This window comes from Pyrgilauda ruficollis, unplaced genomic scaffold, assembly GCF_017590135.1.
Source record: "Pyrgilauda ruficollis isolate IOZ18807 unplaced genomic scaffold, ASM1759013v1 scaffold25, whole genome shotgun sequence".
Taxonomy (NCBI): Eukaryota; Metazoa; Chordata; class Aves; order Passeriformes; family Passeridae; genus Pyrgilauda; species Pyrgilauda ruficollis.
The window spans coordinates 4,284,624-4,309,169 of record NW_024523822.1 but is presented as its reverse complement, the minus strand read 5'-3'; the positions used below and the strand labels follow the sequence as shown (position 1 = coordinate 4,309,169).

General features: G+C 36.5%; 1 protein-coding gene across 6 annotated transcripts in view; it reads right to left on the bottom strand.

Moving 5' to 3' along the window:
* PDE4D (phosphodiesterase 4D) overlaps window positions 1-24,546 on the bottom strand; it is a 306,758-nt gene that overhangs the window by 85,642 nt on the left and 196,570 nt on the right. For all 6 annotated transcript variants that reach the window (XM_041470893.1, XM_041470898.1, XM_041470896.1 and 3 more), the window contains one exon: window positions 11,826-12,017. In XM_041470893.1, coding sequence (XP_041326827.1) covers window positions 11,826-12,017 — 192 coding nt within the window. The remainder of the gene's footprint in view (window positions 1-11,825; window positions 12,018-24,546) is intronic.

Below are 24,546 nucleotides of genomic sequence, written 5' to 3'. Positions count from 1 at the left end.
CAGCTGGCTTAAATGTTTCTCAGTAGTCCTTTAATTTCTTATCTTTTATAAAGGATATTTTTATTATTTGCATAGAGCTATTCAATTTTTTGCTTCTTTTTTGACATTTAAAGTGGGCCCAGTTCAGAACATAAAACCATTTTTTTAAACTGCACATTTGGAAATTATGAAAGGACAGAACTATGAAGATGAAAATGTTTACAGGTAGCAGCAGTGCTGGACAAAGAACAAAAATTCAATTGTTTCTACCTGTAAATAAGACAGTAGAGACATGAAGATGGTTCTTTCTATCATCTGTCAGTGGCAAACACTCTGAATGCCCAATATATGACACAAATGCACAAAACATTCACCAGTGCCTCAAAGTACCAGACAACTCCTGAAACATAGTCACTACCAGTTAATTTCAGATTGGCAAAAAAATATATATATAAAAAAAATCTCTTGTGGGATTCTTTATTGTAGATGGTACTTCCTCTCCTTCCCATTTAGCCCCTGTTTGCCACCCTGTAGATGCTGAGGCACCCATAAGAGGCAACAGCTACATGATCTTGGCTTTCTGTCCTGGAGGATCTTTTATTCTTTTATGTAAAATAATATGATCCCACTTTTTTAATTTTCAAACTTGAGTTGTTTCTGGACTGCATTTCATTGAAGAACACTGATGTCATACTGTAGCTTGTTATTCTTTAGAAGGGGCATGAATAAGTAGTAATTTAATGTACTGAAATCAAGCCAGGACTTAATTTTCACTTTTCAAATCCCCCTCGTGTCAAGAGCAGCAAATCCAGACATTATTATTATTTCGGTGAATCTGATACTCAAAGTACAGATATCCACAGCTTTTGCAAAATAGTTAAGCACTCACCAGACCACTTGTACTGCAATGCAATCATAAAAGGTGGTGAGCAACCTTTGATCCACACTGGGTCAGAAAATGTGGACAAGGTGAGAGGGTTCAAAAATAGAGCAGACATGTCCAAAGAAGCTGTGGTAATTTTAATACAGAAGAGCAAGAGCACTTGATTCAAAATGCCATTGACACACAGTGTACTACAGTGTGATAAACATGACAATTTATCCTTTCTAGATGACATGGAAGCTGATGGGTGATTTGTTCTGGATTCCCATCAGAAGGGTAGTGCCACTCATCTGTATACAGAAGCAAGTGTAAATACTGCAATATGTCTCAAGCTTCTAAATATAGACAGAGGTATTAGCCTCTAAAGCTAGAAGAAATTGTTCACATCAGTGTTACTTAGCTAGAATGCCTGGCATATTTGTTCACATCTTCACTTTTCAAAGGAAATAGGTTTGAAAACAGAAATTTTTTCACAGACCCTCCCAAAATTTAAAATGATCAGTTCTCCACCACCAAAGAACATTGCTAAAACATGCACCAGCCCACATGAGATTAATGACTGTTGCATAAAACACAAGAAAAATTCTCTTTAGCAGACTTAATATTACACACCACATTGCAGGCTATTAGCCACAGGAAAGTGGTGAAGCCTAAACTTCTGCAAATTTCTGACTTTTTCTTCATAACATTTCCTATATGACACTTGAACTCACACCATATAACCGAGGCTGATCCCCACCCTGAAGAGGAGATGAAAGTTCTCTATTAAGTCAGAAGCTAGTTGAACATGTTCAGTACAAAATTCTGCTATGTTTCCTCAGGATTTGCCTCAATTTGTCTCTTCTATCCCAATCACAGAATAGTAATTAACTTTTCCCCTAATAATAAGGAATTTAGAGATGCATGGACAGACAGAGAAGCAGGCAGGAAGATTAACATAAGGATAAGACAGGGTGACTGCATAAACTTTACTTCATAATTAAACTGTCATAATTTAATATAACATCTAATAAGAGAAGTAACTAGAGAGATATTCTGCAGACCTATCAGGATACACTTAAAAATAGTGTATGTTCTTTATAGTGGTTAGAAAAAACTCATTATATCTGTTAAGGAGAAGGAAATCCCAGGCTTTAGAAACCACAAGGAGACTGAGTGACTTGCTCCTGTGGAGCTCCATAGAGGAGGTCCTCAAGGTTTGTCTTTCTAAAGGCCAAACACAGATTAAAGATTTTCTAGGTCTTTCTAGACTTTCATATGAATACTGACTGAGTGATCTTGAGGACATGCATTGAAGTTATGAGGCATAAACAGGATCAATAGGAGCTCTGCCTTATATAAATAGAGGGGAGAAAACATACAACACATATTTACACCAGTTTGACACAAATGTACCAGTTTAAATTATGATTTTATTGGTTTGCAACACTCCTCCCCTTGAATCAAAACCTTACTTATATTCTCAGAAGAAGTACTGGCTGAGGATGCTGGTGAGGCCTTAAATCCAACTGGTGTAGTCCATGTTGTATTCTCTGGCTACAAACTTTGGACACAGACCATTTGAAAGAATAAAGCTGCCAACTGAATTGAAAAGCCCAAGAGGACAGTAGCTGTACGGAATCCCTGAATGAAGTTCCACATCAAGAGCTGAAGCTTTCATCACACTGTCATATGAAATTACTCCATTTTTAAAGAATTGTATAAGCAAGAAGATGGACACTAAGGTAGTCTTCTGTTTGGGCCAGAAAATATATGGCAGGTGCCTTTTGCAGTATAAACATCTAGATTTGGATTAAACATTGCATCCACTCATTTCTGTATACAAGGCTGTATACTTACTGTCCAATAGTGTGTCTCAGCTTAGATGAGACATTTGTATTTTGTTTACACATATACTGGAACACAATTATACCATAGACAAAACCACAAATGAAAGACAGAGAATAAGCTGATGGAGTATCCTAATTACCAGGATTTTCTTTTCTGTCCCAATAACATTTCACAGTTGAAGCCAAATATGCACCCACAAAACATATGAATTAAGTATGCTGAAGTATTCACGTTGCTCAGGTTCACATTTTAGCAACAATGAAAGCTGATTCTAGATTGCACTCTGATATGGCAATGGTAATGATACTAAGCTGTGCTTTGAGGAAAGTGAGCAGCAGAGGCTGCTCCATGCAGCTTGGTATTTATCATCATCATCTACATTTGAAAAATACAAATGGGTTGGTTTGCAAAAGTGATTTTGTGAAGCCAGAATCACAGTGTTCCAAGTCAGCTTATTCTGCAGGAATAGTACTTAAGTTATATCATCTCAATTTTTAGGCTTTGAGAAAAAAAATCTTCTAGCCTTGAGGTAGCTTAGGCCTTGCTCAAAAAGCCAAGACTAAATGAGTGTAAGTGGCATCTCTTCATGTTTTTTCCACATTACAAAATGGGGTTACACCTTTTCCTAGAAAGTCACTGGGTTATTAATGATTTGCATGTCTTTGAAAGGGTAAGCACAATCTGGGGGATGATTGGGCATCTCAGGCAGGGGATAGATATGACACTGTGAGCAGACTGGGATTTAAGGTTGAGGGAAAAAGCAATTAAAATTGTTATCAGAGCCATGAGCTATAGAGTAGGGGGTTGTTTTTCCCAGAACATTTTATTTCTGCGAACATCTACATAAGAGGATTGTTAAAAAGAGCTACTTGAAACCACAGAAATTAGATCCTGAATGAAGCAGACTCTCATCAACTATTGTCTGAGTGTTTCAGAACACCACAATTTTCTGTAACACTGTGCAGTTATGTCCTTCTGATACATCTGTCTAATTCAGCAACACAGCTAGCCCTAATTAGTGAAAAAGTATTGCTGTAATATTGGGAGTTCAGTACAGTTAATTTAATCGAGCTTAACCAGATGAAGTAGGATTGGCTCCGAAAAGCCACAGCACTTGAGAAGTCCATTATCCCAGCCAAAAGAATGCTGGTTATAGTAATTCTCCTTGGACTGTCTAACTAAGCAAGTGAGATTTAGAAAGACAGACTAAAGGGAGAAAAAAATTCTTCCAGCATAAATGTCACTTGTAAAAACTTCAGATATGTCTTTCCAAAGACCCCAATTGACTTCACAGGGAGCATAAATCAATTTACTCCACTATGATGTTCATTAAGAAAACAATTCTTGTCTGCCTTACAGAGATCAAAACACCTCAAAAAAAAAGTTGAACGATTACATTTGGCTAATACACATATGTTATGTACTAAAACACCTGGAGTTTTCTAGATACAACTTGTATTTTTTATAGGAAAATATTTTTTCATGTCACCTTTTTAGCATCTCAGGTCCTGAAGATACACTTGATTAGGCTTGAAAGAAGCCTTTGAATTCTTGAAATCTACCCTGTTGCAGTCATCAGTGCTAGGTTACCCAAACTGCAATCTTAATTCAAGCTGAACTGCATTAGCGCCAAAAGTGAGAAGCTCTCTCAAGACTTGGAAAGACAAAAGGACCACATCTCTTACAGACTACATAACTGGAAAGGAACAGTGTTAGCAATTCTAAATCAGTATTTTGATGTTTAATCCAGGGACTATCAGGTAGGTACTATCTGGCTATGTGTACACCTCACTGTGCATTAATAGCCCTCTTTCATAGTGTTCCTACTTTTTACCAGACTAAAAAAAAAAAAAAAAGATTTTGCTGGGTGACCTATTTTAGGTCTCAGTGACAGTGATCTGAACTAGGACCCATCAAATCCAGAAGCTTCATTCAGAATTGCCGGATGAGCTGGAATCACAATTGGCTGACTATCTCAAAAAACAAGGAATTATTACTATTTTTTCCCATCCAATATACTGTGCTGTAGGAACACTACTAGGCTTCTTACATCTACCAGAAAAGTCTCCTAACACCTTTGGAAGAGTTTGAGGACCACCAGGATCTCTTATGTCAGTCCCAACTACTTTTCTCAGAAGCTTAAACCTTTTCCAAAGACATTGTACTCACACATCTAACATGTGTAATCTGCCGTAGGAAATCACGTAGGTAGTGATGTAGTGGACCATCACAGTAGGATGCTAGCATGATGTGTAGCATAAAAAAACACAGATAACTCAAGAAATCATTTTTATCATATTGGCCTAGTCATCCACCAAGCTTCAATGCTTTAATCCTGTCATTATATAGCAGAACATTTAGATTACAGAAGAATGGTGGGCAACTAACTGAGCAACTGGCCTCTATTAAGTCTGACAGAATTACTCAGTCCTGAAGGGAAACAGAGCATGGCCTTGCCAGAGACCACTGCTGCAGGTGGTTTTCCTTCTGAGATCACAAGGCAGTCTACCTGGGGTCACTGCGGCAATGGCAAGGGAAAAGAAGCTACAGCAGTGTGTGGCTTTGTTTTGTGTGTTGAAGGAGAGGCTGGATTAAGCCAGAGGAGATAGGACTTTGAATGAGGAAAATGCTGGACTCAATCAGAGGAGTCCAGTCCAACTCAGCAGTGCCACTATTGGACTGTTCATACAACCAAAACCATCATTTAGCTATATCAAGGCTGAAAAACAAACAGGCTACATCATAGTTCTCTTTTCCTCTCAAGTTTGAGAAAATTAGTGACTGGGTTTGCATACATGACTGGAAGCAATCATGTTAGTGCCACTTAATGAGTTACTATTAGAGAGTTTTGATTGCATTAGCTGACACACATAAAATTTTACCTTGTAGCAAATTAAAATAAAATGTGTTTATTGTGCCTGTTACTGCTTTTAATCATCAGGTATTTGGTTGCTTGCTTGTCCCTGTCCCACATGCTTAAGTGTTTAAAACTGATTTGGGTGTGTTACTCCTGAAGAATAAGACTACATGACTTCTCATGTGAGCCTCCTACTGATGCAGGCTGAAAGAGTCCCTCCTTAAAAGAAACAGCAGAGCTTCTGAGAACAAGGCACTCATGCAATACAACCCAGCCTGAGAGAACTTGCTATCAGCAAGCCACAGAGAATTTCAAGGTTTATAAGAAAAAAAAATGGTCCCTCAACTAAATTCAAAGGTTCCTAAATGTATGTAACAAGAAACAAGCTGACTTCAAGAAAAACAAGAAAAAATCATCAGATTTTCAGACTGTACACTTTCAGGGATTGAACTCTACAACTAACTGAGCATTAGTGCCATTAAAAGAATTCAGAGCATTCAGTTTGTGTCCTGAAGAGTGGAATGACAGCTAATGTTCTTCTGGGTTTTGAAATAAATTTGACCTCTGCACATAGGTGACCACTGAGCCAGAAAAACAGTCCAAAAGATATCCCCCCAAAACATTCAAGTCTTTTTTTACAAAGCTGCCTCTCTTCACACTACCCCTATCCTTCAGTACTGCAGGCACACAAAAGGCACATGTCCACCCTCCCCTCCGCTGCTGATCAGTGTTGCAAGCCCAGGGTGTTGTGATGCACCTGAAATCCCAGCTAAGAATTGGTTTTGGTACCATATTTTTAAGAACATGTCATCTGTGACTGAAAAGATGTAGGAATTCAGTCTGTTTTGGTTGTAACTTCAATAATAACTTGTTCTTTTCCTTCAAACATCCATTGTTTCCAGAGAATGGAAGAAAAAACGCTAAAACATTAAAAGTATTTAAAGGAGAAGTGATGTGTTTAACAACTGAGAACTATGTTTGGAAAATTGTAAGGTTTTAGCAATCTTACACAAAACCAACCATGATTCTGCACTGATTGAAAGCAAATAATGATGAAATATTTGTATTTCATTAACAAAAATTCTCCCCTGAATTAAAAGCAGATAAACTCTTCTCCATGCAAAAATGCTTTCTTTTTGTTTTACAACATAACCAATTTCCTGATCAACAAAAAAAGTTAACATAAATAAATTAGAATAATAAATATTCCTGAAAATAGAATAACACATTTTCCTGACAAATTTATTATTCAACTTTAAGCTAGTTGCATTCTAAGTTGAGCTCTTTGTTTTGAATTCCACCTGTAAAATGTGTCAAACAACCAAAAAGGACAGAGTAATTTTTTTTTTTTTTTTTTTTTTTCGTTTGTAGCTCAAAAAAATTGTAAGTGACTAGAAAATGACTTAGATTAATTTAAGCTGCAACCTGGAACTTCATTTAAGGCCCTTAAAAAAAAGAAAAATACAATGAAGCAAAATATTTGTCTGCTTTTCCTAAAGTGAAGTAAATACATTTCTTTACATGAACAAACAAATGTCTCAAGCAATTGAATGTATTTTTTAAATTAAAGATTGTTTCTAAACAGAGTCACACATAGAAAATGCTTCTTTTTTAGATCATGCTTTTTTGAAGTTTAGCTGTTCATTTTCAGCCAGTAATAAACATGAAATAATAATATCAGAGATTCCTACAGAAGAATATGATTGAAAGGAATTTCAGCTGCAAATTTTCTGGAGAATAGATAATTATTTTTAATTTTTTTAACTGAAGTACAATTACTCCTCTCAGTAAATACATGTCTGCTGTCCTAGAATCTTGGCTAGCATCTTTCATGAAAAAGGTGTGTTTTTTCTCTGTAACTTAAGATGCATAATCACAATATTTGATTAATAAAACCAGGCCATACTGACTCAGGAAAAAAAGAAAAATCTTGCCTTAGAGGATGAGTAAATATATCCTCTGTAACTGTAGCTGTAGGGAAAATGTCCTAGAGAAAACTTCATTCTCTTGATATTTCTTTTATCACAGACAGCAGCAGAGGAATGCTGCTGTCTTCAGAAGTTACTGACAGAGTAGCAGTAGGTTGTCCAGGTCAGGGAATGGGTGCCTGGTGGCCATTTAGCAGATCACCATACCAGTGACCCTGCAGTTCCCCACAGTTCCTTGGCTGAGTTCTGCTCCTTTAATGCATGCAAGCAAGTTTTAATAGAAATCAGCAAATTTTGTGTAATAATAGAGTTGGAGTTTATAGTGATAAGCTGATGAAGAAAACAATGCTTCCTTCTCTAAAGAGAGCTGTAAAACCCCTCCAGTAGTTGCTTTTTTATGAGAGAGGTTAAGCTGGCCAAGTCCTGAGGAAACCAGGATGTCTGTGCTGTGCTGTGCTGTGTTCTGAGAGCTAGTGGAAATGGGAGAAGAACAGACTTAAATGAGAGGTCAGAAGATGTCTTCTTACACTCAGAAACACAGTGAGCTTGGACAGACTTGTCTACTGAGAATGTCTTGGTTCTCTGGTCTAGACTGCTATCCTCTGGTCTGCTTTTCAGACTCACTGGGAGATTATACACGTTTTTGTCCTTCAGAGAGGCATAAAACATGGGCTGTGATTCAGCACTGGACACCTTATTGGCTTTTTATTTTCTAGGAACCTATTTTTTAACTTGATTAGAGACCTGGGTTCTGCTAAAACAGAAATTCACTACTAATTTGATCTCTTCCTCCATTAGCCAGGGCAGTGATCCCTTAACAAGAAGGAGTATAAAAAGTGTTATCACTTCAACCTCTTCCTGTATTTGCAAGTTCTGGACAGCCACAGCAGTTCAAACAAGTTAGCATTAATCAATCAGACCACCTCACCAAGACATCCACACAGCTCTCTGCTTCACTAATGTCTTCAAATATAGGCCTGACAATTTTTCCAATAATGATTTTGCATATCTTTCATCTAGATATTACTTCCTTTTTCTCTGTGTTGCTGTTGGGAACTGTTTTTTTTTTTTTTTTTGTTTTGGAATTTTTTTTTTTTTTTTTTTTTTTGTTTTGTTTTGTTTTTTTTTTTTTGGTTTTTTTTTGTTTTGTTTTGTTTTCCATTCTTTATTTTCTTTCCCTTTAAACTTGTTTTCCTGTCTTTCATCACAGATCCTAAACTATAATTCCTCATATTGTCTCACTACCTCTAACTGCCTCATTAAGTTACTTTAAGTTACTTCTTTTTCTCTTGCACATCCTTTTCTCTGCTGGAAATCCCACAGGGAGGCTTTACAACACACCTGTGCTCATCTGCCTTGGCCCTTGTATCTTCCTATTTAAACTATTCACCTCTCCAGTTCACAAACTTTAGCAGCTTTTCGTAATCTCTGCATATAATTTCCATGTCCTGCTTTTATTAGTCTCAACAGCCATGTTATTTCTTCCAACGGATAATTAAAACAATATTACTGATCCCCACTCCAATTTATGTGCTTTTCTTTTCTTACACTCAGCTTTTTCTGCCAAACTGCACCCCCAATTGTCCCACTAACCTTCTCTCATCAAAGCAACTTTGTACTCACCCTGTCCTTTTATTCTTTTCCATAACTAATTCATAAAATTATACTTTAGATTCTCTTATTTAAAAAAAAACTTTCCACCTCTCCCTTCTCTGCCCTTGTTTCTTTACTTTCCATCTCAACTCCCTGAATGAAACTCCATTTGCTTTCCCTGTGAGGTTTACTATTTTCAGCGTAGTGACTCGCATTGTATCTTCTCCTGAGCATAGTATCTGACTGTATTAGTCTCTTGGTTATCATCTTATACTTTGGCTTTACAGATTGTTTGTAGCAGAGCCCATCTTTTAATTCTGGGTTTGCAAACAACTGAGCACAACTTGTTCCCTTCCTTGGCTGGAGCTGCATACATAATAAATAATGACACGATGAATTTAGCACTTTAGCACTGCCATCCACTGGCTGTCTTAACATAACATTCCACATCTGACTAAAATTTTGAAGCATTGCTACTGACTGGAAAGTTCAGTATTTCAGAGTAATGGAAATTCCAGAATTCTTTATGTTCTACCCCTTTCAAATACAAGATGTACACCTTTTGCTTTGTCTTTTTCTTTACAAAGTGAAATATCGAGGCTGGTTGAAGAATCAGGGGATCTAGAATAAACTGTGTGTACAATTAATTGACTTACATTACCTGAATGATGTGTACATTTTATAATAAATATTGCTTATGTTTAAAAAACAAACAATACTTAAGAACATATTTAGATATAAAATTTGACACTAACCTAAAATTTGTGTACTTCCCCTGTCAATCCTTTAATCTTCCACCTCATTTAGCAAGGTTTTGCATCAGAATGGTTTCATTATTTTAATAGTATTCAATGGGTTTTCTTTCCATAAGCACATTCAGTTTATGGCTGAATGCATACATAAGGAGTTTCATGACTTTTCTTTTTTATTCCATGCTATTTTATCTTTTTAAACTTTCCCCCCTTTTATTCCAATTCTTTTTTCCACTTAGTTTCTGTGATACAGCCAAACTTATTATAATTAGATGTATTTATAAATTATTAATATTCCATGGTGAGAACAGCTTGCCTTTTATATTTCCTAATGTGCTCCCCTCCAAAACAGTGGCAGGAATATTTACCTTCTTAGTACAAAGGTTCATCTCTAACAAGAGACTGTGAAAGTCTATCAAGATGTGAGGTCAAATAAATTTTATATGTAAATGTGTTTCCAGAAAATTTTGAAAAGAAAATAGAGAGGGGAAAAAAAGGGGGAAAATGTGTGCTGTTTCAGTAATTATATTGTTTATCCAATTTACTGCCATGTGCTGAAATATTACCCAAAATTCTAGGAAATTAAGTGGATTATGAGTTCAAGGATGGAGCACTAATTGAATCTTTCATTGAAATGACTCATCTAAGCAATGCAGTCAGCTGAATTGTCCTCCTGAATGTAAAAATCTTTACAAATGTTATCCTGGTTCAGGTGCCATAATAAAAGCTTGAATCTTCTCCCTCCATAAAAAAGGGTATCTGTCAGAGGAAGATTTGCTGGAAGGGGGCTACTATTCCAAGAAAAATGCGTATTTTTTACAACAAAGCAAGATGAATTTTCCTTGTTATAACCCATTTTGTCTCAACAAAAACTGGTCACATTTGGCACAAAGTTTACTGAGTATTTCAATAGATCTTAACTGAGTCACAGACCTTACACTAACCCTCTCTGAAGGCAGGAAATGTTCTTACCTTGAAACTCTACACAGAAAAAGAGCTGTAATTAAACAAAACAACAGTTCTAAAAATTATATAAGCTGAAAAAAATAGGAGTGTTCATTTATGACTTTAAATTAAATATCAGCTCTAATTTCACTCATTTTTTGTGAAAACCCTTATTCTTTTTTGTGCCTACTCTTATTTTTTAAAGGTAATATCTACTGGTATTTGCCTCATTAAAAAACAGCATTCACTGTGGTATTCTGACAAGCCTGATCCTTTATTTTAGATATATATTTGAACCATATACACCAATTTGGCCATGCAAATTGGAGCCATTCAGGAAAAAAAAAAACCCAACCAAACAAAAAAGAGTTAATAATTTCTCCTACTTAGAAGAGACTAGAAGATGGAACATTTAAATATTTTTGGCATCTTACTAATAAACAGGGATTTGCATGACTTCCACTACACATGGAAGCTGGGGTCCACACATACTTGAAAATCATGACTTACTAGCAGAAAGTACACACTTCACAGAATAGTGAGAGAGGACAGAATAAGCTTAAAAAGGTCTTTTGTTAGAATTTTTTCTTTTAGTTAAGACAATATTTGAAATAATTTTTTCTCTCTCAAATATATTATTTTCTTTCAGCTGGTAAATCTCTTGTCTAAAAATGTAAAAGAACCCAGTTGGAAATAAATGTAATCTATTTCTTAAAATCATGAAGAAGCATAAATTGAGTTTGTATTGTTTCTCTTGGAAATAACTTAAGAGACAGAAAATAGCTCTCCCTACTGTTTTAGTACACCAGTATTGACTATCATTATTATTCTGTCAAAGCTAATAGAGTGCATAAACATGTCAAGTACACCCTCATGATATCCTTCAAAAAGCTGCAGGAACAAGTATAATCTTCATTAAAGAAATAAACAAACAATTTTCCATTACTTTGCTAGCATAAGTGATTACAGTCTGACTTAAAAAAAAATAATTTCTTGTGGCTGCAAAAATCTTGATATTGGACAAATTATAAACTAGAAATATTTTACAAGGTACTTACATGTCACTGGCAATAGAGGAATTCCTGGACATGGACTTTGGAGAAAGATCATAATCACTGTCTGACCGGTAAAGGAAAGACTCCCTACGTTGGCTGTGGACAAAGTTTGCTTGAAGAATTAGCCCTGACCCAGGGCTTGTCATGGGGTCCAAGGGACTTCGTCCTGATGATGTACCATTGTCTACATCGAAACTGCAAAAAAAAAAAAGAGAATTTTTTTTTTATGTTATTGACCTAAGAATTTTAAAATATAATAAAGATCCTCCTGATAAATTATCATAGCTAACTGCTTCATGATAGTAATGGAGGTCTGGTCATGTCCCCTGCTATGAAGAAACACAAGCCACACAAGAGAGATACTTTAAAATTGCTGATAAACTAAAAATGCCCCAAGGCTGAAGTAAAAGAAAATTGGCAGAGAAAAATCCTGTACTGTTAGAAATACAGGAAGCTTTCTACTGGGGCAGTAGAGTATCCATGAGCTCTATACCAGCGGAAACATGATATTTCACTACTTACTTCTTCAGGTCCCAAGTCTCCTTAGCTGGACACCAGTTATTCTGTCTCCCACTGCTAAGGCAGCTGAGGGCTTTTTCCTTATTGAGTACCCAATCCTAATATTTTGTTACTACAAAAATATTTCAAGTACATACTTTATCTTGGCCCGGTAAAAAAAATGCTGCGGTGGCATTAAGGCATAGGCATGTGCTTGAGCCCATCTGCCTGCCTTACGTTTGCTGTTTTACAGACAGATGGAAGCAGTGAGTCCTTTGTTGATAGCCAAGCAGAAGAACTTCTGTAGCCATTAGTGTCTTTGAATCACACAATTTAGATTCAGCACTTTTGGTTGTTGTGTTTGGTATGAAGAGTGGTAAAGAGGCTTATCATTACTAGAGAACACTTTTCTCTAGAGAGGCTGAAGGACAAGGGAAAAGAAAGAAAGAGAAGGAGAGAGTAGATGCTGTTTTACATAGATGGTAATGTTTCTACAAAGGGCTTTGAAAATCATCACTTCTTGAATGGGAGTCTGCAAACAATTAAACACTGGTACAAGGTGGGTAGTGCTGAGAGGATGTGTTCATGGCAACCTGTGCTGCTTGACAGCTCAACAGCTCCATCTGGTACAGTATAGAGGCTTTTTGCAGCATGTGGCTTCATGTTTGGATGTCTTGTGGAACACAATCTGAGAGGTTACAAATGCGTGGATTAGCAAGACTAGATCTCTGGGCTCATAGTAATGGGGACAAAATAATACTCCTAAATCATTTAAGAATGAGGGATGAACAGAGGACCTTTCACATAATTTTTTAAACATAGATAAGTGTTAGCAGCGTATTATGCATTGTTGTTGAACCCATATAAAGTATTCATTTTGAAAATGGTGTTCATTTGAAGGACTTACACAGGTTTCCAGTTACAGGTAAGAACAGAAGAAAAGATGCAGTGCAAGTCAGCTGCTGATTAGACTTCAGGCTAGCACAAGTGTCACAGCCAGTACTTGCTACTCTGTACCAGCTTGTTTTATCTCCCATTGACCTGAAGTTTCAATGAGGTTGCCACTTCAGTCCTTTGCTGAAGTGACAAGATTCCCATGACCTTTTTTTCCTTTCTTAAATGAGCTAATCAAATAAACATATATTGCTTATTTTGACACAGATGCACACTGCCTGGCAGAGGATAGATTTTTGTTTCATGATTTATTTCATTGTTTATTTTTACTTTGCATATATTTCTAGAACTGCAACCTTACTGCCACATTCAGACTATATTATTTTCTTTGCATTCAACATTTACAGTTTGAATGTAGAAAAGCAAATGTAGTTTGTTTGTTTGTTTCTCTTTAAAAAAAATAAATCTAGAAAATATTATTAAAAAGTTTCAGGAGTGCACAGTAATTTAATTCTCTTTTCACTGTAGTTTTCAGAACAATTTCCTGTGAATCCAAACACATACACTTCTTTCTAGGATGATTTGATTTGATTATGCCTATGTCTTAAGATATCCTACTGCTTTATGAACTTCAAACTAAGAAAGTTTAAACCACGAGACAACAAATTAGAGTTTTAGCACCAGACTTCTAGGTGATCTTGGACTGTGCAGTTCCTCTTTGCCTTTCATTTCCCCTATTTGTTGCATCTTTGTGATGACTGTGAAATCTGCCCGCAAAGAGTATTTGAGAATGTATTGAAAAGATCAAGATACCATGAACGCTACGGTAAAATGTCCTTTGCAGCTTGTAGTGTCATTAGCTCATAACCAAAATTACCATTGTTACTAGCATGACTACTGCTACTTGTTATCAATCAATATCTTTTTAGCTTGAATTCCTAAATATCGCAGGAGCACAAAATAATCACAATGCTAATGAAGGGTTTAGCTCATAATATCCAAATTTCCTAACATTAATATTTTGTTTCCTGAATAACTTTTATGCCCTTTAAACTTCAAGAAATCACAAACTCCTAATTAATACATAGTTTGTATATTTTGTTTTTCTACTGAGGGCAGGAAGGCAGATAATTCCTGCAATTTTAGGTAAAACAGAAGACTGTTCTCAGTAAGAAAATTTCTGCAATGGCAGTATCATTTCAAATATATATGAACTTGCCTGGGAACTTTAAAAAAAAAAGTTAGAGGCAGGATTTAAATAAATGAAAATTAATGTAAGTCCCTCTCACAGAATGAAATAGTTAATACTAAATTTATTTCTTTAACAGTGGACTTAAATATTCAACTGAATCAAAAGTATTCAGTTGGATTAAATAAATATGGTTTTATTTGCAGTTTCGTTTTATTTTCTTCATCCCCCTTTTGTGGACATCACATGAATATTATATTACCAGTCTTATTTCTTCTAGTAAGCAACTAAGGCAGGCTTCAACAAATGATTTCACTGTCAGGTTGTAACATAGTCAATTTTTAAAATTTAGTAGTGTTTTAGGTAGAACTGCAGTTTCACCTCCTGGGAGAGGTCCTTTGGTTTGCATCACCAGGTAAAGACAAGCTTCTGCAAGACATTGCTGGTGCAACAGAAATTTTATCCTGTTGTACTGCGTGGCGACCACTAGATGGGTGTAAAAAGTCAAAAACAGGATCCAAATTGATCAGCTGGATTTGCCTCGTGCTGTTCCAAGAAAACGTCTGCTCTGAAAATATTCATCAAGAAAAATAGTGTTCAGCTCTACAGTCAAAGTATGAATAGAGTACTTTTTTTTTCCAGAAACCTGTTTTATTTTACCTATTTATTTTATATTAAAAAGTTTCTGAAATATTATAGTAAAGTGTCTTATTTAGATCTTTCTGAGACATTTGCCAACACTTTGAGATACAAAAGCTTGTAAATTCTAAATCAAAAGAAAAGTTATTAAATGAAAATCATATCAATTGTTTCTTTGTCTGAATCACGACTCTTATTTTTAAGAAACTGTACTTCTGACTACGCTGTATCAAAAGAAGAGAGAATCAGAATGGGGAATTGAACACTTCCACACCAGTTCTTTGCTCTTTGTTGTCGCATACACTGAAAAATTCAAAGTTTAAGACACAAAATAGGATAGGCTCTTTAACTTGCCCGAACAGAAATTGCTAAAAGTCAGCTGTGCCTGCTTCATATGTATCTCTTCACTCTCAATAAGTTTTAAGCCACAGCAAGAATATGCTGTGAATTAGAAAGAACAGAGAAACAGAACAACATCTTCATGGAAGTTGTTAATAAAGAGGACAGGAACTCTTTTGCTTTCATTTCACAGGTAGTAAGTGGCAATTTAAAGACAGAATTTTACACCATTGCTCTGCAGCCAGCTCTAGGCACTTTGCATAATGCATGCAAACTGAAACTGCCTTTGGTGACAGGAGCATTTGGCACAGACATCACAGAATTTTATATGTTCAAAGAGCTTTGCTGCAACTCCAGAGATGCCTAAGCCCTGAAAAGTCAATGACAATTCAGCAACTTTTGTGTCTGCATTTTGACAAAATGTTTTAAGGCATTAGTGGATAGTGTTTATCTTTAGAGCCTGCCTTATTCAGTGTTCAGTGCTGACAAACTTGACATGAGATGAAATTCTGAGGTTTTTTTCCTTGTTTGGCTATTCATCTTGTTTCCACTTCCTGCCCACTTTCTGTCATCCACGCTCTGTACTAAGATGGGGACAAAACTGAGTGATTTGTAAACATTCATGGGTGATCTTCCTTGTGCTCCTAACACAACAAATACAAATAACACCACAAGAAGACTTTAGGAGGATTATTAGAGTTTTGCTTCAGATAATACTAGGACTCTGTGGCAAGAACAAGAGAGGTTCTGGATCCTGATTCTGAATCTTAGCAGCACTTCTTCATTGTTAATGACTGCACAGCTTCTTTGCATATTGAAAGAAACTGGACTTCCTTTTAAGTCCCTAAAGAATGCTTTCCTACTCTCTGCCATGCTGCTAAAAGAAAAAATGTGGAGGCCTGTATATAAAATATAGATTTTAGTTACATAAGGAATGATGGCATCATAATCATTATACCCAAGAGGTTGTAATTAAGGCTGAATAGAAAATCTTAGTGTTGGTTTTCCTTAGTACTGAGAATTTAGCACTAATCCTGCAGCATTTTTGGGGGGGGGTGGGGGGTACTTTCTTTAATTTTTGTGTGGTTTTTATTTTTAGAGAAATATGCAATAGTAGGAGAGAGAAGGAAATAAATTTCACCCTAAAATGAAGAACTTACTAGACTTTTTAAGAATGCAAATTGTACTCCTGCTATTCCCCTTTAAGTGTCTTCCCACTTTCATCTTGGAAACTACAGGGAGACAGGGAGGGAGAGCCAAATTAATTGAACCTCTTGGGGACATCTTATCTTTTAAGGCCATCTTTAGCATTACAGAGGGACAGGCAAATTCTAGAGGAGCAATTTTTTTCCCCCATCAAAGGAGTCCATTGTCCTAGTGTCAAGCAATCTCTCCAGCCATCTGTGCTATGACCTATATACACATCTCAATGTCCTCACTTCCAAGAAGTGGTGTCCTGTTTTTTCACCTGGGAGCACAATCCCAATATTACACAAAATAGGTGCATTTGGTGTAGCAGCTGCAATTCACTGAAACTATCAGAGAAGACCTGCCCTGCAGCAACTCCCTTTGAGCAGGATCTAATTTAGAGCACAAGCAAGGTAATAAAACTATAAGGTTCCAAGGAAAGGGTAAACTATTTATTGTTTGTGCCCCAGGACAGGAGCCCATGTCTGAGGAGGGAAGCCTTAGCAACTGGAGAAAGGGAAGGAATGCATGCTGCCTTCAAAAGCAGAATCTGAATTTAGTGCTTGGATTGCTTCAGATGTAAATAAGCAGTGGGTCACCACAGCTGATGGCATGCACCATGAATACGGAAGATTGTAGAGAAAGGCCAGAGTGTGCCTGTATCTAAGATTGCTTGGTAGGTATTTGTGATTTCACTTGGGCCTTTTTATTGCTTATTAAACTAAGCATTAAATTGCGACAACAGCTGACTTGGGTGTCCCCTTTTTTTTTTTTGTCTTGCATAGTTACCCCTCAGTGCAAGATGAAACTTTCGAATTTTCTTTATCATAAAGAAATAAGTTGTCACTAGTCTGCTCCTGCCACAGGCTCCCAAAAGATTTTAGGTGTTGGATAGGCTAACCTGCAGCATCAGAAAAAAAAAAACAAGTAAAAATCAAGTAAAACTAAATCAGTGGATTTATATAATTGAATACCAGGCTAATTATAAACCTTTCAAAATGTTTCCTTACTGACAGTGTCTACGCAGCAATGCAGAAGAGTCCACATCTGGTTATCACCTTTCTTTCTGTCTTTCCCCCCAAGAATAGTTTAAAAAAAATCACCTAAAAACAAAAAAAGACCAAAACAAAACAACTGAAAAAAGCCCTCAGTAAAATGAGGAAAGAAAAAACCTTTGTATTGATATTTTGGAAGGAATATAATACCTACTCTCTACCTTTGAAGAAAAAATTGTTTATATGTGAAGTGATATTTTTATTTCTTTGTAGCAAAATTAAGAAAAATTTTTGTCTTCCATTACTTAAAACATTTCTAGTCAATTGTAACCAAATTATTTTAAAAGGAACATATGACCTAAATCTGAATTTTTATGTACCACTGTAGAATTCAAGCCAACTCTCTGGTTGTGGTTTTGAGTTTCCAGTTCAGCGATTCTGAAAGCAAGCCCTATGATTAACTCCATATTTAGAAGCGATGTGGGTAGATTTTCCTGTATCAAAATTTCAAGCAAAAGAATAAAATACAGCATTTTGTGATTTGTTTTTAGCAGTAGAACTTGGCTTTTGCTCTTGGCATTAACTGTTTTTAGAAACATTTGAGTGTACAAGGCCCAATATTAGGTCTAAAATTACAAGACTTAGTATTAAAAGCCCAGGAAACAGACAAATAGAAGATGTGTAGGACAAAACAATGAAGCAGACTGGTTTATAAGAACTGGTCAACTCAGACATGTTAACAAAGGAACTCTGACTATCTATTTATCTTCAGTGTCATGTTTTCCTAGCAAGCATCTCAGGAAATCCAATCTCTCAAAACAAACTGCTTCATGTTTTGTTATGAAGTTTCCAAGCAAGAAGTTTCCTGTGAAGACTATTTAATTTCTTTGGTACTTTAGCTTTGAATTGTTTCCTGGTACTCAACTGAAGATGTGCTTTCCACAATATCACCTCATTATTCCTAATTATTACTCAGTGGTCTATCCATTTGGCATAAAACTCTTTTTTAAGGCACCTATTACTTCAACTTGTGTGTTGTGCTCAGCGGTACTGGGATTCCCTTTGTTATTCTTTTTATTTTTTCCTTAGAGAGAGTGTCATCCCTTATCTGGAAAGTTTCATTCTCTAAACTTGGTCTTGGGAGTGAACTTCTTTCTACTAATGTGATACTCAAATTGAATGCCAGATTCCAGATCCTATCACATGGATTTGATGTTTTGATGTTTCCTTGTAGCTGAAATAGCTGTCTTATTTTAGTACAACAAGAATTCAATCAAGAACCACAAGAGAAATGAAAGGAAAAATAATTTCCAAGAAATGTGGTAATCTGTTCATGCTTTTACTAGATTTAAGTCACTTTGTATGATTCTTCTGATCTAATAGACCTAAGGGGATTAATATTTCTACTTTTAGATAACAAAAAAAAGCTACCAAAACAGTAACTCTTTTTTCCCAATGCTTCTGCTAAAATCTGTGACAGCTTGAGATCTGAATGAGAAAATCTGCAGAAAGTGTTGAAGAATTAGAAGTATTTTGGGCAATCTGAGAAAAAGAATGTTGAAAAACAGAGCCACTTGATCCAGACATGAGAAAGACTAGGTAGCAAGCCCTGGGGTGCTCCAAGTACCCCACAAGCCTGCTGGTGCCTGCCACCCCCATATGCCATTGCTGCAGGTACACTTTAACTGCATTTCTAGGATTGCAGTCTCAGCTGGACTGATGGTTCTCCATTCTATTACTGCCATTATTTGATTGCAGTCTATCTGTAAGTCATTAAGTGGGTTTATGATTCTATGATCCCCAGGGATGGAGAATCCACAACTTTCCTGGGCAACCTGTTCCAGTGCCTCACCACCCTCACAGTAAAGAATTTTTTCCTAATACCTAATCCAAACCTACTTTCTTTCACTTTGAAGCCGTTCCCCCTGGTCCTGTGAATTCATATGCTCTTGTGAATGGTCTCTCTCCATCCTTCCAGTAAATTCCCTTTGGGTACTTGAAGACTGCAATTAGGTCACCCCAAACTCTTCTCTTTCCCAGGCTGTACAAACCTAACTCTCTTAGTATTTCCTAATAGTAGAGGTGCTCTATCCCTCTCATCACCTTTGTGGCCTCCTCTGGTCTTGCTCCAGCATTTCCATGTCCTTCCTGTGCTGGGGCCCCAGAGCTGCTGCAGCCCTGCAGGTGGGCTCTCAGCAGAGCAGAGCAGAGGGGCAGAATCCCCTCCCTGGCCCTGCTGCCCACACTGCTCTGGATGCAGCCCAGGACACGTGTGGCTCTCTGGGCTGGGAGTGCCCGTGGCTGGGTCATGTCCAGCCTGGGTCATGTCCAGCCTGGGTCATGTCCAGCCTCATAAGTCCATAAGTCCTTCTCCCTGGAGCTGCTCTTGATCTGTTCATCCCCTCAGGTGTTACCCTGACCCAAGTCCAGCACCTTGCACTTGGTCTCACCAAACTCTTCATAAGATTCCCATGCACCTGCTTCTTCGGCCTGTTTAGGTTCCTCTGGATGGCATAAATACAGAACTATCTTCAGATCTTTTTTTAAAAAGCAACTTTACCTAGTTTATTCAAGTTCAATAAAAATTGTTTTTCTTTCCAGGGTGAGTTTTGATCCAAATATACCAACTTCTTTTTCTGCACTACTATTTTTGGGCAGTATTTGGATGCTGGGATACAAAACCAACTCGAGTGTGACCATATGGCATGAGTTTACTGTAATACAGAGTGCGATTAATTTTATTTTATTTTAAATGTAGTAGAATAAAATTTCAAAGCATATAAAAATGCTTATTTATCAATTAATAAAAATACACACACCATTCACCAAGCATATTTCCTAACTCTAGTTAAAAGGCAGTTTCCTAAGATATTAGCAGAACATGGTTGAGAACCAAACTTGTGCTACAGATGGAAAATTCAATACACTGAAAGAGCTCAGCCTCCTCTTTCTGTGAATACAGTCAAATGCCTTTATCAAAAGCAATTAAATTGCTTATATTCTTTATTAATTACTGGTATGATAAAGCAAATGTAGGAAAACAGGGAGTCTTCCAGACCTATAGTATTCAAATGTATTTAAACCCTACAGTATTGATGAAAACACAGAGTCCATATAATGGATAAAAACATTCCAAGGCATAACACTAATATGCATTAGGAACCTTCCCAGCAAAACTTGTCTTTCTGAAACATCATCATATACAGCCCCAATGGTGATAAATGCTAGGTCACAGAAGATATTGTTACACCTACCCTGTGATTAGTGGCAAAGATCTTTTGCAAGGAGTACCTGTGACAGAAGGTGGCAGGCCAAAGCGCTCGTGGTTACTTCATGCTATTTCCCCACACCAGGAAATACAGCACAGAATGATAGAACCATAGACTGGTTTGGTTTGGAAGTGATCAAAAAATGATCTCGTTTCAGCCCACCTGCCATGAGAAGGAATACACCTTCCACCAGATCAGGTTTTTCAGATCTCCATCCAACCTGACCTTGAACACTTCCAGGCATGGGGCATTCACAACGTTTCTGGGCAACCTGTTCCAGAGGTCTACCATCCTCAGAATGAGGAGTTTCTTTCTAACATTTAATCTAAACTTATCCTTCTTCATCTTAAAGACATTACTTGTCTCTTGTCAGTACATTCTCTCATAAAATGTCTCCCTTGAGTGTTGTAGATCCCCATCAGGTACCGGAAGGTTTTCTAATGTCTTCCTGGTGTTCTAAGTCTCCCTTCTCTTCTCCAAGCAGAACAAGCTCGGTTCTCTCAGCCCATCCCCCTAGGAGAGGTGTTCCAGCCCTCTGATCTTGTTTGTGGCCTTCTCTGGACTCATTCAAAAATGCCCAGGTCCTTCTCAGAAAGAGATCCAGTGAGCCAGGAGGTGTGACTATTATGACAAGAGGACCTGCAATCCTCAGCATCACTTAATTCATAATTATTAAATCTTTGCACAACTGACCTTAAGGAACAATTTCTTCAAAAATTGCGCATTGAAGAAAATGGATAAGGGTTGTGGACAAAAAGGCCCAAAGAGAAGAAGCTCTAAAGCCTAAATGACAGGGAACTTGCATATAGAAGATTATTTGTTTTGTGCACAGTACAATGTGCACACATAAATATCAACATGAAATCAAGGCAAGCTTCAGAGGAGGGTGGACAGGAGACAGCTAGATAAGAAATTGCAGTTATTTCTTTATGAATTGTTCTAGATTGCCTATGACAATGAAAGTTTTAGATAAAGGACACATAATTATATTTGACAGGAAACTTTTTTTTCCCTCACACCATTGTAGCATTTTTCTCATTGCAATAAGTAATTGCTGGAAGTTAATCACAAACAAATTCTACTTCCACAAGAATTTGTGTTGGGATATGTTAATAGTAATTATCATTGAAGGCAAGCTATATATTTTGTAAAGGGTGAAAGCTCAAGGCATTAAGACCTTCAGAGTTCTAAAATTTTTATACTTTGGTTTAGCAAAATTGTTTCATCCTTTCCACTTCAGTTCATTTCAGTTCTTTACATTTTGGGTATTGGATTTTTTTTTTTTTTGGTTTCTATTTTTTTTTAATATTGAATTATTTTTATTTTATACTGTATATTTGTATTTAGTTTACCAAATATGCTAATCTTTTATCTTCATCTTCCCTAGACTTCTACCAAATGTATTAAGGTATATGTAGTGATTTAAGTTCTGGAAGTTCTTTGCCACATCCAGGCAACAACCTTGAAAGGGTAACAAGTTCAGGAGCTAACCTTGGAAGATTTCTGAGATGAATTATCTTACTTACACTTACACTTGCATTAGACCCTGAGCACATTCACTGAGTGCGTGTAATGTCAAAGACAATTCATGTCAATAGTCCCAAGCAAATTATAATCTACAAAAATGAATCATTTGGGTCTTGTTTTTCCAGATTTTTAGATTATTTTAATGCTAAATGTATTAATATAATGCCTAATAGAATTACCTAGGAGGGCTGATTGATGTTCCACTGTATAGAATTGTGTTTTCTTGTTGCTAAATTACTAAATTCTGTGCTGCAATTTTCTTTCCAAGTTTTTAAGAGGGAAAGAGGGTCAACTGTTGATAGAAAGTGACAGAGAAAATGATATTTTTTCATATTTAAGACATAGGAACTGTTTTGTGAGATACTCTAGTGACTCAAATTTTGTTGTACAAAGTAGGGTACGAAGTGTCTGCAAAAATGTTGTGGTTTTGTACAGATTCTGTGAACCTTTTAATAAATTTCAAGAAGCTATAAGTATAGGACAAGCTTAAGTCTATCACCTCATGTGTCAGCATTATTGAAAAAGTTTGAAGTGGTTTGTTTTTTTTTTTTAAATCTCCTGTCTTACCCAGAGTCTCAAAGGACTCTGAGGAAGAAGCTCCTGTTGCGGGGGGAGTTTGTGTCTTTCACCACAGAAGATCGGTACTGATCAAAGAGTGATTTTACTATCAGGAACTGGAAACAATTGCTCAAGCTGCAAAGCACCTGATAATGAACCAGTCACTTACACCAAGGGACTAGTTCATCATGCATCACTAGTTAAGTATTTTTCCTTCTTGAGGTATCCATATGCTTAAGCCATCAACACTCACCAACAGAGATTAACTCAGAACCTCTGAGCAGCTACTGCTCAGGATGGATCAAAGGTTCATCAGATCCACAACTCTCTCTCTGGGAGTGCTAAAAGTGAATGCCAATGGAAAAGGGTAAGAAGCAGCAAGTAGAAGTGCTACATGTCCCTTATAACCCAGCCCCTCATCATTTCCTCACTGTTTCATTGAAAAATACTCTGAATACAAGAGTAATTCCATGCCACGGAGATAAAAAAAACAAAGTCCTGGACAACGCATTTTGAATGTTTGAGCTAGGTAATACTTTCACTTTAATCTCCATGGTTTAATACCTACTAAGTAAGGATGATGCAATTCCTTCTATCACAAGGATGAGTTGAAAATTAATTTATCATCTGTGAGAAACAGTAAAGTGTCTTATGGTGAGCAGCACAGAAAAGCTAATGAAAGCACTGGAGCTGCTTTTACAACACATATGAACAGCACATTGTCAATAAAGCATGTGACCATATAATGAGAAGCAAGAAAATTATAAAATACTGAATATGTCATTAATTGAGTTGCATTTGTTTTGAGTTCTCAGTGGAGTAAAAATAACCTAGAACCACATAGGTAAAGTATAAAAATATTTATGCTCGGGACTAAACCAAAGTTCCAAAGTCAAATGCAATCTTGGCTTTTGTGCTTGACTTTTCAGTCATAATAACATCTATATCACTTTATTGTATTTACATTTGAGCACATGTTGAAGACCCTTACATTTACTATTGCTTATCTCCAGTTTTCTATTTCAGCCTGCTGTAGCACTACCAACAGCTCTTAATGGCAGACTATCAGAAATCTGACTTCAAATGCAGTGTTGCAGGTTTGCCTCCTAAAAATTAGTACATAGATGAAGAACACATTCCATTTTGGCTACAATACATGTTTGATTAACTTCATCTTCTGCTCATCCTCGAGATCATTGGAACACTTCATTCACAGTCTCATTTTCATTAACTACTACCGTAATATAAGCATGTTCTTGTTACAATCTCTTATGCTCCTATATTGTCTGTTTCTACCAGTCACTGTAAGATCTCTATTGAGTAAATGACTGTTGGATTCTGAAAGCAAATGTGACAAAGCAAAACCTAGAGAGCTATAAATTTAGTGTTTTATGTATTAATAAAACAAAGAAAATATTACGAGGTGTGAAGTTACTATACATATTATACAATTCACATTTGTTAAAATATCTAAACAAACAAGAGTCTAAAAATGTTCAAGGACTATTAAAAAATTAACTAGAAATGAGAGAAAAACCTCCAACACTGGTTGCTACAGTCTTCAGATGCCACACACAGTGCTAAGCTAAGCATGCCTCATCAAAGAAATGAGTCTTTCTCAGTGAAGG